This window comes from Melospiza melodia, chromosome 2, assembly GCF_035770615.1.
Source record: "Melospiza melodia melodia isolate bMelMel2 chromosome 2, bMelMel2.pri, whole genome shotgun sequence".
Taxonomy (NCBI): Eukaryota; Metazoa; Chordata; class Aves; order Passeriformes; family Passerellidae; genus Melospiza; species Melospiza melodia.
The window spans coordinates 58,159,028-58,176,679 of record NC_086195.1 but is presented as its reverse complement, the minus strand read 5'-3'; the positions used below and the strand labels follow the sequence as shown (position 1 = coordinate 58,176,679).

General features: G+C 45.1%; 1 protein-coding gene across 1 annotated transcript; it reads right to left on the bottom strand.

The window, feature by feature from the left end:
* On the bottom strand, positions 1-17,623 carry ILDR1 (immunoglobulin like domain containing receptor 1). Its single transcript, XM_063148313.1, has 8 exons — positions 17,569-17,623; positions 14,533-14,703; positions 12,441-12,590; positions 11,692-11,811; positions 11,402-11,548; positions 6,983-7,114; positions 5,193-5,998; positions 1-4,047 (listed from the first exon to the last, which is right to left on the bottom strand). Exons 1-8 carry the CDS (start codon positions 17,621-17,623, stop codon positions 4,006-4,008), a joined length of 1,623 nt encoding a protein of 540 aa, XP_063004383.1. The 3' UTR covers positions 1-4,005.
* Between the last annotated feature and the right edge of the window lie 29 nt (positions 17,624-17,652).

The window sequence follows — 17,652 nt, the reverse complement described above, 5'->3', positions numbered from 1 at the left end:
TGGTTGAAAGTCCTCTTATATTTCAATTATACATTTTACAGTCATTGAAGAGAATCTACAGATTTATAATCTTTTACAGCTGCAATAACATTCAGAAGACCAGCACAAGGCACATTACACTTAGCAGAAACAGAAATGAGCAGTCATTACTTGGAGGGGTTAATTTAAGAAAACCTCAAGTGTTATTTATTTCTTATGTCAGGTCAACAAATGGGAAGCTCTGAGTGGGTGTTTTAAACTGATGTGCTGCAGGAGGTAGTAACAGAAGGGACTCAGCTGCCCTGTGTGGTGATTCATGCTGCTGCAGAGCTTTGCATTGTGGCTGTCATCATACAAGGCAAGTTCCCTGGCCCTGAAGTCTCCCTAACTTTAGGCAGTGCTATCATGAATACAGTCCCAGAGATAGCAACTGGGTGTTTCAGCACTTTCTACTGCCAAATGGGCAGTTGCCAAGATCATATCAATGATTGCACAGAAGCAGCCCTTGCCCCCCATTCCTGGAATGGCATTCCAGAACGGCAGGGTGCTCTGCAAATAAGCAAGAAAGCCAGATATTGCAAGTATTTTCTTATTCAAAGAAAAATTACATGATTCTTTATCTCTCTTGTGCATCTCTTGTCTGAGGTAGAAAGCAGCTGACTGCAGCATGGGTGACCTTATCTGGCCCTGCGTGGTATGGTCACTTACTCATTACATTATTTTAAATTAGGCAAAAACAGGTGGCTATGAAGGCACTTTATCTAAGACAGAAGATTCATTCTTTGGGAGTAAGATATATTCCTTGTTCTTTCAACAAGAATAGAAGAACAAAAGTTTAGAACAGCAATAACTCCCATATGTGAAATGTTCAACTTTTTCCATCACAAATGAGGTGACATATGAACATCAGCTCTCTGGAATGGCTAAAAAATGAATCATGAATAAATTGCAATGTAGAAAGAATGAGGCTAGGATATTTCCTACTGTTATTTCTTTCAATGTGCTGTACTGGAGCTGCTCAGTTCTCTCTCTCTCTCTTAAAAAGTCAAAGACCCTGTGAGCTTACAGGAAAAGGGTCCACATTGTACTGTGCAATGCTGCCACAATGGGTTTCATTTATAGCCAATTAAAATCAGAAATAAGCATCTAAAGCTGAGCCTATTTCCTTCCCACTTTTCTGTCTGCTTGAAGCTGTAAAGCACGCAAAGACACATTTCCTTTGTCGTTATTTCACAGCCCACCAACTGGTGCTTTATGAACCACAGTGGTCTGCAGACCAGTGAGCCTGCTATCATTTCTGCTTCCCTGCTGGATCACCCAATCTACTTCTGTCACAATTTAGGAAATTACAAAATTAACACAGAGATACAATCAATCTTCCCTGAAGAGTTTTGTTTAGTGTTTCTATAAACATGAACAAAGTGACTGAACAGGAAATCAAGTATGATATAGATAAAATCTCACATATTTCACAGTTTGTGAATTGTGTTCACAATCCACAATTAGTCACCCTATCTCAATTATGGGAAGTAGAGGAACAAATAAAGATGGAGGGCTCCTTCATAGATGTGGATTAGAAAGCACCACCTCTGCTGTTAGCATGCTCATACTCCAGCAACTGCTCCTGTTACAGAGAGTCATCTTGGTTTCCTTGCAGTGCAAGCAGCTTCTTGCTCTTGGGAAAACTTGCTGGATATGTATTGGCTTGTACACATTTGAATGTGAAGAAGTGACCTCCTACCATGCAACTATCTTGGGATCTCACCACAGGTCTCAAATAGCCTCTGCTCTTTGATGGAGAAAGGGGCAGTCCTTTCCTGAAACCTGGACATTTGGCCTAGGACAGGAAAAAGTTCTCTTGCATGATGTATGAACCTATTGGAGGCACAAGGACAGAGCCAAATTCCAAGTAACCAATTCAGCTTCCAAGGGTAGAATCTGCAGGGCCCTTGCTATCTGCTAAAAGTCAGCAGAGGGTCAAAATGTCAAAACTGCTTGCTAGTTTTGGAAGAAGCAACCCCATATAATATTCTGTCATTTTACTCATCATAAATGCCTCTTAACTAATAAAAATACCAGTCCATCATACAAAAAGGTAGTTCATAAAATCCTAAGCACGTCATAAAATTAGAAAAAAATGATCCACAGACAGTGACTGATAGACTCAAGAGTGATCCTAGCTTTGCAAGTTCTGCAAACACAATTCCCTATATCTCAAATGTGACTCATGGGTCCATTCACATTGTTCAGTCTGGACCTAATGCAGACAAGTACTATGCTAATTACAGCCCTCCTTTCTTGAATTCAAACATTGGAGCTACTCTTTTAGCTCTTTTTAAAAAAAATTGCAATAGTCATCAGCTGTGGGCAAAGAGACCATCTGTCTTCAAAAAGTAGGCCTTCAGTGCTGATACAAAGTCAACCAGAGAAGCTCCTTCGTCCTTCTGCTTTATCTCCATAGGCAGGAATTACGAATAAGCATGTCCAGCCAAGAAACTGTAGGAAGATGAGCACCCTGGAGTGGCCCTGGTCAACCAGCAACTGCACTGGATATCCATTTAGGACCATTTGTTCAAAGTGTGATGTTTCCCATCATTGTCCAAAGAAAAGAAAAAAAAAGGAGGTGGACAAAGTGAAAGTCTCTCCAAGTTTTCCAGGGAAAAGCATAAGCACATCAGTAATTAGGACATTAAAGAACAAACAGTAGCAGGGTCCCATGTGGCACTGGCTGGGAAATAATCTAGGCAAGACAGTCACCAGTACTGGCCAATCTCCAGTGCCTCTGGGTTACAAAATAATTCACGAGATTCTTCAAAAGCTCCTTGCCAAACTGGAGTTTCTTAAATCCAAGAAGTGCCTCTGGCAAGACAGTTTCTCCTGGAAGCAGCCAGCATCCACACAGCTTCTGTTTCTCAGCACATTTTAAATTAAAACAATGGATTAATCTCATCAAGGAGAAATGACAAGATCTCCTTCACAAGTGGTCTCAAAGCATAGAGAAATTCTCTATTCTAGTGTCAGGGTGAGAACTGAGGAAACCCTACAGTGCAGCTCCAGATCAGATGCACCACCCATGCAGGGTTGGTGTGTCAGGGTAAAGACCAAGGACAGTAGTAAAAATCGTGATATAAGACTTCTTCAGAGTCTTTTATCCCACCCCATGTATATGATACATGGCACGGAGAGGAAAGGGAGAATATAAAATGTATGGAAAAGAGTACATGGCTGAGGCAAGATATATTCACCAAAACCATGCTTCCTTGAGGTAAAGGAAATTGTGGTCCATGGTGTAAAGGACAGTAGTCATACTTTGCTCAGTCCCTGTAGGGAAGAACAAATCTTTGTAAAGTTAGCCCTTTAAGTTTACAAATAAATTCAAGTCTGGATGAAAAGATAGAACAAGTATCTTTTAAGGCACAAGGTCTAGGCTCAAAGTAGAACAGGTTCTCTCAGTCAGTAAAGAGCAGATATCTGACAATTTGCAGACATGCCAGTGAGACCTTATGACACCATGATCCTCCTGTTTGGGAGAGAGGCTTAGTGGGGACAAAAGGAAGCCACTGTCCCAGCTATGCTGAGCAGCCAGGCAGAAGCAACAAACATGACACATTCTGAAGCACAACAAAGGGCCTTAGAAAGATGCTGTGCTTCCCCCCACAAAGCTCTCAGGGGACTGGACCAGATGACCTCCAGAGGCCTCTTCCAATCTAAATTATTCTATTGTCTTGTGACTTTACAACTCCATGAACATTGGAACCTGCACCAGCATTGTACAGATTGGGCTCATAGCAGTGCCACTGCACTTAATCAGGAGAACTGTTATCTCTCTTTAAAGACTGGAATATACTGTTTACTTTAAAAACCTGCTGTTTCTACTAGAATGTTTTCAACAAACCCAACCATTGGGTTCGTTGGCCCAACCTTTTATTGCTGTTTATTTGCTCAATCAAAGGCAGCCATGCCAACCTAAATAGTAGAAAAACTAGGAGGAGTCCAATGGGAATCTTAGTTCTTCCCGTACTGACATTAAATGACAATGCTTCTTCCACTGTGGGAACTTCCTCTGTCCTGCAAGAAAAAAAAAAAGATTCAGGAACAAGGAATGATGAAAGAAAATCCTATGTCTTCCTACCTGCTCTGAGCACCATAACAGAAACCATTTATACATATACACCTTCCAGCTGGAACTAGAATTGCTCTTCCCTCCACAACACAGAAAGGAAAATGGTAATGTGCAACATACAGCCCCTCAAAATACTCCCACTTGGTAAAATTCTGCATACGTGTGATAAGGGACACTTAACATTTTTTGATTTAAAAGAATCTTCATTTTTTTTCAGGAGGAATACACTGTCTAATTTGGAGATTAGCAATTGGATATGAAGCTTTTCAGACTTAGGTTGCTACCTGAAGTATAATCCCAGTGCAAACTGACAAGAAGAGCTGTGAACAGTAGCTGTTGACTGCCCACAAAAGGTATGTCCAATTCTCAGGAGTCCAAACAAAGGAGTCATCCTCTCCACCTCACCTACAGAATGACACATTTTTCATCCATGCCACCCATGACCTTAAAGCTTATTTCATGTAGCTTTATGGATGTTTTCCCATATGTGCCATATTAAAAATATCATGCACATTTTAAAAGAAATCAGAAGTAAACCAGCACCAGAGATGGTTACAGAGGGATGGATGCTGCTGCCTAGTCTGGAAGTGCTTTCTCCCCAGTCAGTACCAAAACAGCTATTTTAACACCAATATATACACAGGTTCCCAAAAGCCTCTGGATGGGGACAGGAATATAACATGTCACCCTGTAGGGGACTTAATTTATTTCAGAATCACAGAATCGTAGCATGGCTTAGGTTGGAAGGGACCTTAAAGATCACCTAGTTCCAATTCCCCCACCCTGGGCAGGGACTCCTTCCACTAGGCCAGGTTGCTCAGGGCCCCATCCAGCTTGGCATGGAATACTTCCAGGGATTTGACTTTTTACTTTGCCCCTAAACGCACTACATGGAGGCAGTGCCTGTCAAAAGGCAGCCAGGGCAGCCTGGGTACTCAGCAGCCTCTTCAGAACCACGCTGTGCAGAGCTCCTTGCTCCTTCACCTCTGTTTGAAAGACAACAGACTACAGAAAGTAGAAAACATTCCCTCTCACTCCCTAAACTCCACCTTTTCCCTCAGATGGGAAAGCACAAAGGCAGTTGACTCACTGAGCGGGTCCCTGCGCTGCCTTTGTGCTTCTTGTCCTGAGTTGGGATGATTTCTAGGGAGCGGTAACTGGGCGGTTTCTCTTCTGGCCACTCCCGGGACCTGCGGTTCCTCCGCCTGCGGTTTGACACCGGCACCCGGACGTGCTCTTCTGAGGAGCTCCACGAGCCCCTGCGAGACGAGGGCGGGGAGTAGCTGTGCCGCCTCTGGCCAGAGTAATTGCTCCTCCCAGCATGGTGCTCGTACTCTCGCCTTGCCCCGGGCTCCTGCCTCCCACCACGATGGTGGCCGGAGCGCTCCTTGGTCTCCTCTGGATAGAAACTGCTGCTGCCCTTGCCCCTCTCGGCCTGGCGTGGGGGTGACACATCCCATTTGGAGTGCTGGGGCCTGCCACTGTAGCCCCCTGCCCTCTGCCTCTGAGGATGATCCTCTCGCTGCCTGTCCCAGGGCTCCTGACTGTAGCTGGAATGAGAATCCCCACTGGAAGGCAAGGGCCACCTCCGGTTTTCCCTTCTGTCCTCTGCAGCAGAGTCCCAGAGCCTGGGGGTGCGGGCAGCTCTTTGTGGCCGTGAGGAGCTGCTGCTCCCATGGATGGAGGAGATGTGGTCGGCAAGAGGAGGGGGCACGATGTCGGAGCCCAGCGAGGAAAGCAGGCTGGGCTGCACAGCCTGCCGCTGGTGGGAGGGCGGCCGCAGCTGGGACATGTTCAGGTTCTGGATTTCAGACTCCAGATAGTCCAAAACACCGTTGTTATGGGAAAGCTGGGCTTGTGGCTGCACCACTGGAAGACTGTTCTGCAGAGATACATCTAAGGATAAAAAGACAGGAGAACACAGCAAGTCAACAGGAAACACTGAAGAGAAGGCCCTTCTGCACTCATGATCCTGGCTGAATTGCATCTCTTCTCCTGCTCCACCTCACTGCCAGAACTGCACAAGTCTCAGGCACCACAACCAGCACATCCAGACCACATGAGGTATGGTGCAAAGAGTAGTAACTAATAAACTGCAGCATGACCTAACATGTTTTAGGCAGTACAGAGGTAAGAAGTCCAGCAAACCTGGAAATATAGTCTGTGTGTTTAGAGGAACATTTTTTTCCTCCAGGCTACAGAAACCATATTTTATTTACAAATAATCAAAGAAAGACCATAGTGTTTCCTTTTGCATTTCATTGAACTGGGAGAAATACTGCAAAAATAAGAAAATGTTTATATGTATGCACACATACATACACATACGTACAGATATAAGCAACAAATGGAGAAGAAAATTCTTCCTGGTTCATTAAAGAGTCCTTCATTTTTTGCTGCATGCAGGCTAGATCTGTTGCACAGAAGGCAGTTTGCCCTTAATCATTTGAAGACTAGACATTTGATAAGAACTCAAACAAATTGCACCTCACTTGTCCTGTCAGTTTTGGCTATAAGGAGTTGACCGTGACCAGCACAGCAGAACAAAGAGACAGTACCCTCCTCTGCCACACAAAGCAAGATAAGCTGGGTATATTTACCCTGCAGTCACTGGGGTGTAGCACAGATACACCTTAGTTAGTGTTAAACTGATCCACCCAGCACTGAGCCCAGCAAGACACTTAAGATGACAGGCTGGTTTTATGTACCCAGACAAGTTTATGGTGCGCTGCAGATGTGGCAGAGCTGTCATTCTAGGACATGCAGTCGTGCTAGGTACATCTCTCTCTCTTTTCTTGTAGAGGCTAAAGCCTCAACTGCCCAAAGAAGTTACTTGTTTCTCACCCTGATTTCTCTCTGAAATGATGCCCACGGTCTCACCTTGTTGCAGCAGGGGGTTCAGCTGGTAAGAGGAAAGTTTTGAGTTCCTGTCACCAGCTCCGTAGAACATGTTGTGTGATAACCAAGGTGCAAGTGCCTGAGCCCGCTTCATGAACTGGTGCCGTTCCAGCACTGTAAAAGAAAAAGAAAGCTTACAGCACTCCTCCACAGGGCACAGCTTGCAGATCACACACCACTTTGCTTTAAAGGCTGTAGCCTTTGGATACAGCAAGTTCACAAAATTAAAATCTTTCTCCGCCCCATGATGAAGGTAAAACAGCACAGGGAATTCCAATACAAAGTTGTATATCTTCAAAAAAGTACCAAAAATAGAAGAAAAGCTTTACTGCCCAACATTCTGATTCCAGTCGTAGCAACTGGGAAACAAATAACACTATGATTAAGTATGCAGCACACAATAAGTTAAAACTTCTACTTGCCTTGTCATTACAGAGTAGAGCTGCAGAAAGGTGGGAAACAATGTTTCTTAAATCAAGACATGCAACAGTTTTCTTTCTCTCAAAATTCTTTCTGCTCATCACTGGTCCTTTCCCCGTTTGGCTTTGATTTCCCAGTAAATGAGACCTTTCCTTGCCACCATTATGTGGGTTCTGTCCAGATCATATTTTCCACTCTACACTTCATCATTTTCTCTCTGTTTCACAAAGAGGGCACTCAGAGGTGCACTGTCCAGCTTTCCCTTTCTAGTCTTTTGACCACTCTTCTTGTCACTCCATAATTTACCTCAGAATGACTGCTAAAATTAAATCCTCTAAGACAGTATGGTCAAAGGGGTGAACAACTAAATTTCCTGCTCTGAACAGCAATGTCCAGGGTGCCAAAAGAGCAAACAGTGGAAATTTCTCTCTTTCACAGAGTTTCCACCACTGCTAACTCCAGACATCTATTTGTGGGGCTAGATTCCAATTTCACTTCCCTTTTTTCATCATTTCTATCTCACCTCCTCAACACAGACAAGTAACTAATAAACTGCTCACTTGCCTTCAGAGCATAGCTCATTGCTGCTTCTCTTGGGGGAATACCTAAAAACATCTTACAGAAACTTACTTCTTTTACCACAATCAATCAAAACTTAAGTTTACAAGCAAGTAAATTCTGCAAGTCCCTGATCTTACAAAGCCTGGTTTGTCTCTTATTACTGGCTTTTCAGCAACAGTGCCTTAAAAAATTTCTCTTTTATGGTATGCCTGGAGTTTCAGAAGTGACAGACTTTTTACTGCAGCCTCTTGTCTGGTCAGGCATGAACAAAACATTACAGGTCAAGAAACAGATAGGAACATAATTGCCTTTGAGACTTTTACCCCTCTGATCAATCTGGCTGAAGCTGGCTGATGAAATTAAAAGCTATTGGAGGGAAAGAGACTAGGGATAGACAGACAGGTTGACTGCGTAAGATTTACTTCTTTAAGAAACCAGGCTACAGCTAAGCTCCAATTAATTCTGTCCCCTGGGTTCACTGCAGTAGGCAACATTTAGACTGCACAATCTTTGGGACTGAGCCCTCCACTTTAGGTAGCACTCCAGTTATTAAACATGTCCTCCTTCAGCTGTTTAACTGGATTTATCCAGAGCACCACTTGCAGCAAAACGACTGATCATGCCCCTCAACACATCCTTCCTTTTCTCCACAGTTTTTCCAGCTCCACTTAATTCTCCACTGCAAACTCCCTCACTCTGCCCAGTCTGGCTTCAACCAGAGGGAAGTACAAAGCTGGAAGGTTCAGGAGTTTTAATCCTAATAATCTGGTATCCTCAAAGTTGTTTGGTCTGAGGTAGGAGCTTCCAAGAACTTTATGTCAAAGTTGATTTTTTTTTTTTTTTGTTCCAAGGGATATCCTTCCAGTTTACATTTCAAATTTAGAGAATGAGAGAAAGAATACAAAGAAGTGGGATAAACAGAAGGGGAAGGCCTTATCTCTCCCTCTCCTATTCTTCTAATACCCTAGAGCCTGCTGAGTGTGTGTCCTGGGGTTTTGACCTTGGTCTTTGCCTGAGGAGTAAGAGACCCAGCACCTGTGGGCACACCTGCTTAGCATTCCCCCTCTTAAGGTAGGAAGGCTGTCACTAGGACCAAAGTCATCCTCTCCCTGTCATTTCCTGATTTCTCCCTACAGCTGAACAAATCCAGAATTAGCCCTGGTCTTCCTTCACTACCATCAGCCCTTTTCCTTCCCCAGATACTTTGCCTTCCAATTTGAATCCAATATATACTCTGATTTCCCATTTTCAAAACAGAAGTCACAGATCTTTTTGAAGTGAACGTATTTATCTGAGGAAGGTCAGATTCACCCTAATTCCAAAACTCCTACCCTGCTTTGCCAGAAAGTTGTGTTGTTCCCTCCATTTACTGTGTTGGAAAAATCTGTTCTCCACCTTTGACAGACTTTAACAGCTGCTGGGCCAACTATAAAAATAAAATATTTTGCAACTTAGTGATACTCAGGTGCAAGTATATCCTATTTTCCCCTGATTCATTACTGGAAGAAGTCCACAGCAGAAAAGCAACAAATAGGAACAGAAGGAGGTCTGTAGGTATATTTACTCTGATGGGCTTTTCTCAGAGCTTTCCACAGGGAATGTAATTGGCTTGCTCCTGGGCATTTCTAATAGTTCTGTACATCAATCCTGAATTACTCAAACAATGCGCTCCTTTTATCGCTCACTTCAAACCCATGCTCGTTAATGGCGTGATTCACAGCACCCAGGATTATCCTGCGCCTGCCTCACTGGCACCTGTGACTGTTCAGCAGATCCACGCTGTCCTCTAGTGGCCAACGGCGGGGAAGGAAGCACCCATACTCACCCTGTGATCCTACACAGGTGAGGATTTCTGCCTTCTCTTCAGCTGCGTGGAATGTCATTCCTCAGCACTGTTTTTAAGATTCCCCTGAGTCTATCTTCTTGTGGTTTTTTAAGGCCTCCAGTTCATTTCTTGGAGTGCAAAAAAGTAAGAGGCAGGAAGAAGGAAAGAGAAGCAGTTTAGCAGTATTAGCAGGGAGGAGCAGACACATGGATCCTTTGCCAAGTGGATTCAGAGGGCAGGCAGCTTGGATGGAAATCACAGACAGAATCCAGCATCCAGTCAAGGAGGCTGGACCTCTCTGTACCTTCTCTCATGAACACGGAGAGGTTTAGAAACCCTGCAAGAATTCCTCCTCCTTAGCAGGAGGAAATAACAGCAGCAGTATGGAGTGAGCTATAATCTGCAGCACAGAAAAACAGAAAAGAGCTCATGCAAACTCTGAATCTCTTTTTTGCTGAGAACTAGGAATTCTGGAGGTGTGAGTCTCTCATCTCCATCACCTCTCTCCCCCTTCACAGAAATTGATTTTTCTGCCAGATTTCCATAGCCTTCTCAACACTACACATTTTACATGATAACCTGTAAGGCCTCCAATGTTTAGTTTCAGTTTTAGCAACAGAAGGGATGTTCTGCTCACTCTTTGCAAGGGCTCAGCAAATTAAGCTTAAATCTAAAACTCTCACAGTTTACTAACACCCAAGCTAAAATAGCTGTTTTGAGGGTAAAGGTAAATATGAATCAGAGATCCTTGTTCATAAATCCTCTCCTTGTAGCATCTGGGAAAGAACCTGGGGATTTCAATGATAAATAAACATTTGTTGCATTTTGTTACTGTCAGACTGTATAAGCTTCAAGGTGACTAGTCTACTAGTTGCTAACCAAGTTTCAGTTACAGGAATGCAGAGATTATATGAAATTAACAGCCAAAATTCAATCTGTATTCTTACTAAATTCTTACTAAAAGAACAGAGTCTGGCTTCAGAAACTTTATTACTGATAAAAGCAAAGACAAGAAAATTTCTTTTGACCCTCAAAACTTCAGAATGCACTTGCAAGGCTGACCAGCAAGAGAAACCATCTTTCTCCACCTTCTTCTCACTTCCTTCTCCAAGGAAAACCAAACCAAACCTTTTTCTAGTAGAAGGAACAGCTCTGAAGAAACATACAGATAAAAAATTTCCAATTTTTATGTAATTTTTCTCAGAGCAACATACTTGAAAGAAAGACTAGATTGGAGACTAGTACCAAGGTATTTTCTTGCCTTTCTCACATGCACAGGCATATGAACCACAAGACATGAAAGAAAGTCCTGAACTACTCAGGCAAGGGAACTGATTGTGCTCTGGATGGTGACAAGGTGTGAGTGGGGAGAAACTTCTGATAGTTGGACACAGAGGAGCAAGATAGATTCCATCTATCTGAGAGCCCCTCCTTGAATTTCAGATTAGCCGGTCTTGGAGGTCACACTGGCCAAAGAAATGTCTCAGTTTATACAGATGCTAAACAAAAGAAAGGAAGTGGAGCTCAGCAAGCTCCCAGCCAAGCTTTTGTCTTGACAGAAGCTATAAATGGATGCACATTTGCTTGAACCTCACCTTTCTGATTACAGCAGCACCGTGTTGGACAGCAGCCACACTGGATGTGGCAGCAGCAATACTGGGGGCAGCACTGGCACCAGCAGATACTGATCAGCAGAAGGAGGAGGAGACCACCGAGAATGATGAGGAGTACTGTGAGCCAGTCTGGGGGAAAAAAAGAGAGAAAAAGGATTGATCCTGGTGCATCTGGCCATGGTAGCTTACTGAGCACCTCTCCACTGCTGGAGATGTCTTGGGGTGGAGGAGAACAGGAGGAGATATCTTGGAAACAAAGCACAGGCACTTACGGAGAACAATCAGCTTAACTTCTTTGTCCGCATCACCTGAGGTATCTCCTTGTGCTTCCACGCTGCAGTAGTACATGCCATGGTCCCACCACATGACCTCACTGATGACAAGGTCTGCTCCTGTGGGAGAGGACCAAGAGGTCAGTGGGCTCTTTGTGACTGACAGACACTACTTTCAGGCTTCTCCTAAAAAGAGCCCTCTGCCTGCTGGAGACAGAGAGTACTGCATCCCCCCTCTTCCCAAGCATAGCCATTCACCTTCAAACTATCTCATTTCAGTCCACTGAGAACTCCTACAAACAGCATTTACTGCCAGTCCACGTTTTCTGTATTGCTGGAAGCCAACCCTACTGGTCTTGGAACACAGATCACTGTCCCTCTTAGGTCAGCAATCCCAATGGCTCTTGTGGTGGAGCAATATCTAGTGCTCCATGGACAGCAGGGAGCATATAACACACCTGGACAATTATGCAGTACTTGGAAGAATGAACTGTTTTCTAGCCTCTGAGCTCCTCAGCTGTTGTGCTCTTCAGCAAAATGCTCTGGCATCCTCAGCTCAGCCTTAGGTTGTAGTGCCTCCAAACACCCTCAGGCCAGCTGGGGACAGGGCCCCTCCCTGCTCTTATTCAATTTCCATGTGCAGTATATAAGCTACAGATTACACTAGCCATGTATACGCTTCTCTTCACCTAGCAGACCCAGATACTGGGTAATTCCTGAGTTCACTGCCTGCCTGGGAAGTCACTCACGGTTCTGAATGGTGATCTTTCGCTGCTGGTAGTCGGTGCCCAGCACAGGGTCCTTCTGCCCGTATTTCTGGATGACAATGCGCACCTTCCGCTGGCTGTCATTGCAGTCGTCTGAGGGGTCCTGGCCAAGGGCTAAACCAGCCTGGTATGCTACAAACACACATCATCAGAGATGGCAAAAGTTATTTCAAAAGGGCAATTTATATCCTCTTGTGAGCAGTAGAGAAATTCTTGAGTACATTGTGTGCAATTGCTTTAGTTTAGCAAAACAAACCATGGCTTCAAACCAGAAAGTTGCTTTGGAGTACTCAAAAACAAACAGAGGTAGAGCCACAGGAATGGCAGAGATTTTGAGAATGCACGAGCTGCAGAGGAGATGCCTCCTGTACTCACAACTGAAAGAACAACAGCAGAAAGAAGCTAATGGTGGTAGCCTGGAAGGCAGCTCCCAGTATGAAGCTGAAAAGAAAAAGTCATAAAACACCCAGGAGTACTAGAACTAAAACAAAAGGGTGTTTATCTACCAAGCAAAATCTCCACACATACATGAACTGCTCTGTGGACTGTCTCCCTTTCCCTCCTGTATCCCATTACATGTTGTGGAGCTCATGAAGACAGAAAACAATCCATCACCTGATTCCAGCTAAGGATTAAATGTAAAGATGCACAAGAGAATTAATGGAGAGCTAGAGGCAATTTCTATACAATACTGTTCTGACAGACTCACATCATAAACCAACATTGAATTTCCAAGTATTTAGGATCTGAGATTTGGGGAAATGGCTGATTCAGTTCAGCATTTTCTGTAAAGAGCTCACAGTGAAGAGAGATGAGGGTAAAGCTTGTCAAAGGCTATTTCACTGCTATACCTAAAATGGAGTATGAAGTCCCTTTTGGGGACTATTAGCTTGAGCCTGGGCCTAAAGCACTCACATTCTTCTGGGATCAGCTGAGCCAGGGACCCACCTGCTTGTGAACTAGGCTCTAGAGCACTTGGAAACGTGCCTACCCAACCCATCCAGACTGCATAAAGGAGAGTTTGGGCACAGTACCCACTGTGAGCTCAGCTCTAAGTGTACGGTTATGCTATGGCTGGCTAGCTAAACATTCTGCAGGGTTTACAAACAATAGAACAGAGCAGAATAGTTCAGTTGGCAGGGATGTACAAAGGTTATCTAGTCCAACTGTCTGATCACTTTAGGATTGACTAAAATGTTAAGTAGTGTACTACTGATGCAGTATTGAGCCATTCCCACACATCTGTCACTGGATACTAGGGAGAGGAGAGCAGCACCTCCCTGTTCACTTCCTCTCCTCAAGGAGCTGTAGAGAGCAATGAGGTCACCCCTCAGTCTCCTTTTTCCCGAACTAGACAAGCCCAAAGTTCTTAGCTGCTCCTCACCAGATGTGTCTTCCAGATATTTTATCAGCTTTGTTCCCCTCCTCTGGATGCATTCAAGTACCTTATTATCCTTAAATCCTGGGACCCAGAATCACGTACAATACTCCAGCTGAGGCCACACCAACACTAAACATAGAGGGATCATCACCATTTTGGACCAAGTAGTTATCCTGGGATACAGTTTGTATACCATATTAAACCCCCCTGAATGCTGCCTGCACCAGAACATCTGCACATGAAGTGCTCCCACCACTACTAAATGCTATTGCTTAGAAGTCTTCATGCCCTTCAAAATGCACGTGTTTCTTCTATTTCCTAAAATCAGTAACATCTGGTCACAGGTATGCAGCTCCAACCACAGGACCCCCATGGAATCCTAAAGCCCACCTGTTGCAGGCCCTTGTGGTTGACTTGTGTCAACCACAGCTGAACTGTCCTGTATTCTGACTTGATGACAAGGAGGACAAAAGAGCTGCTTTGGTTGGGATTTCTGTCATCTCATAAGGCCTTGACATTTCAAAGGAAATCACAGGTATGACCTGCATTTCCTTGGAATGCAGGGAAATGTCACAACCTGGTTTTTGCATAGGAAGGGGTCACTGTGAAAAACCTGTACTACCCCAGCAAGTCTACCTTCCACTTTCTTCCCACTTGAAGGGGGATTCCTTGCAAGATGAGCCTAACACTTACAGGCTGAGTAGTAGTCAAAGATGGGGTCCTTGCAGAAGGATTTGAAGCGCCAGGTCACCACCACATCCTGCAGCTGTGCCGAGGTGGTGTAGTCACACTTGAGGATGACAGTGGCAAATAAGGTGGTGTAACGCTCGACATCCTGCACTGTCACCAGGAGTGAGAGGCACCCTGCAAACAAGAACACAGGAGGCTGTCAGCTCTCAGACTCCTCAGGCCTCCCATCACAGTATCTGCACCAGAGCAATGAGCCAAGTACATCTCCTTTGGCCCCATGCAGGACCTGCACCTGCCAACCTCCCAGTGCCTCTGGTGAAGTCATCCAGGGTTGCAAACCCTGGTTGGAACAGGAGCCCCATCTTCCCCTGACAGAAGAAAGGCCCTCTTTACACACTGAATTATTTTCTCCAAAGCACGAGTAGCCATTGTGCAGCACATCACTCTGTGTTCTCCTTCTACATAGGGAAAACTGTCCCAGAAGCACATGGGATGGGACCTCCTTGGCTTTTAATCCTAATCAGAAAACTTCTGCAGTGCCTTATGTTTGTATAAACACCAAATTAATTTTATCAAGGTCTTGCTCAGACACTCATCAAATGTTATCTAGTGGTGACGAGGATTAAGACAATACAACTTTCAGGCTGTAGCACTGCAGTTAATTGTTTATTGCCACTTCAGAACAGTACACATCAACCTTTTACCCTTTTAAATAAAGCTATCATTATGTATTCATTACAACAACCTCCACAGCGCTTTCCATCCAAGCAGCTGAACATACTCAGTGAGGATTTGCAAAGTTTCTCATAAGTTATGCTGCAGTTCAGCTATACTCCAGAAACATATCTATCTTATTTAAACTTTGATAGTACAGTAAGTTGTGCTTGTCATTAACAATAGCAAAGTTATCACCAGTTGCCTTTGATAAAGGAATACAAACAGTGCAGGGCAAGTGTGGGATGCCCTGTTTGGAATACATGCCAGAGAACCAGGCAGGCACTGCAGTGCTGTACTAGTTGCTTCTTAATTGTGGAAAACGACAACAAGAAAAGGCAGGAAGGAAAGTGAGATGCTTGAAGGTACCAACTGTACAGGTCTCCATGAACCAACACTTGATTTTTATCATATATTCAAAGATTTTCCCTCTAGTCCATGTTTTCAGGATGAGAGTAAGAGAACAAGTTGCTACTGCTATGTAGTAACATCTGGAACACAACTGCAAACACCACTCTTTGTCAAGCATCTTTCAGTGTCCTTTTAGGCTGCCACCTCCACTCTTCATTCCAGGCAAATATGAGCTCACACAGTTTCCACACTGTGGAAAAGATGCTGCAGAGGTGCATGCTGCCTCAGCAAGTCATTCTGCAGTAGGGTATTGTCAAAGCAGCACTTGCTCAGTTTCTAGTTTGAAATGGGACTCCTTGTCAGCCAACTGAAAGCACAAGCAGAGCAAATTCATTTGCCTTAAGAATACCACACAAACACGGGCAAAGCCAGGGACACCCCTGAATCCAAGGCTTTTCTGAAAAATAAGATATACACACATGCACTTAAACACAGAGCAGCAGATGTACAAACCTTTGATAAACGAAATTTTTACAATGCTGTAGCACTGCAAGGTCCAGACTGCTGAAAGGTAGTTACAGTTGCTCTTATTCAAAAGCTCTGTAGTTCTACTCATCTTGTTTCAGCTTTCACAGTGAAATAGCTGACTCTGGGGTCTTAATGAAGAAAATCACAAGAAACCAATTCAAACTCTCAAGATCGGCAAAACCGTGATTTGAGTGTCAATTAAATGAAACCCGTATGAATTCTGACTTGTCAAGGCTCATGGGAACAGAGCTTTCCATGGATTTTCTACAACAGCATCTCACCAGTAAGAATAAAACACTCAAAATCACTGTGTGCTTTTTACTAACAAGACCCACATCTCTTTATGGAAGGGATGCTTTCTCATTACCTCTGTTCTGCAAAACAGCTAGAGTTGAAGGGTAAGTTCCTTATTTTCTAAAGAGACTGAAAATCTACTGTTCCTCTCCAGATGTTGCTGCATGTTCAATGTTTCTCATTAACCTCCTCCAAGAAAACGAAAAAGTTGTTGAAATTAAGGCTGGGTCCTAAATGTGGACTGCATTACTCCGCTGCAGGACAGTATCTTTCTTATTCTAGTTGGAAAGAATAAATATGGTCACCACCAATCTAGTAAGTTTTGGCTACATCTATGGCTTTGCAATGGAGACACAAAGCTCTGGAGCCAGTATAGCCAAGTTTTGGCTAGAGCATCTCCCAGGAACACAGCTAAAAAGCAAGACAATAAACAAGCATACCCTCCATACTTTTTTGCTTCCTTCAGTGGCTCTCCGTGAAAAAATTAACTTTAAAGCCGTATCATCAGCCAAGACCCAGGCACCCAAGAAGCCAAATGGCTGCTTTATTTCCAAGGGGAGGTTAGAAGCTGTCAGGCAACCCGCAAAGCTTGGCAGAGTGAACACTGCCGGCTGAAGGCTGCCAGTGGGCAGCGAGGGGAGCTCCTGCAGGTGCCCAGCAGGTGCAGCAGCACTGCAGCTACCCCAGAAATCCCCAACAGGTTGAGGCTCCCGAGCCAGCAGCAGAAGCTCGGCTGGGCGTTTGCGAGAGGCCAAAGGGGATCCCCCCATGTCCGAGCCCAGCGCCCAGGCCCCAGCCGAGCTGGCCGCACGCGACCGATACTGGAGGCTGCCAGGAAGCGGGAGGCCACTTCCTCCTAGGAGAGGTCAGCCGCACCTTTGGGGAGCGAAACTGGCTCCGCACGGCTTCCCGCCGAGCTCGGGAGAGCCCCGCGGGCGGGAAAAGGCACCGCGGGGGAACAGCGTCAGGCCGGACCGAGCTGCCCTTTCCCCTCACCGCGGGGCGGCCGCCGCTCCCCCGACCCCGCGCCACCTTAACCCCGGGCGAAACCCGAGGGCGCCTCCCTAGTCCCGGCCCCTGCGCCGCGGGGGTGACCCGGGGCAGGGCGGGCCGCGGTTCGGGAGGGGGCCGTGAGCCCCGGGCCGCACTCACCGGCCGGCAGCCAGGCCAGCAGCAGCGCCCACCGGCAGCGCCCGCGCGGGGCCATGGCGCGCTCTCGTCCTCCTCCTCCTCCTC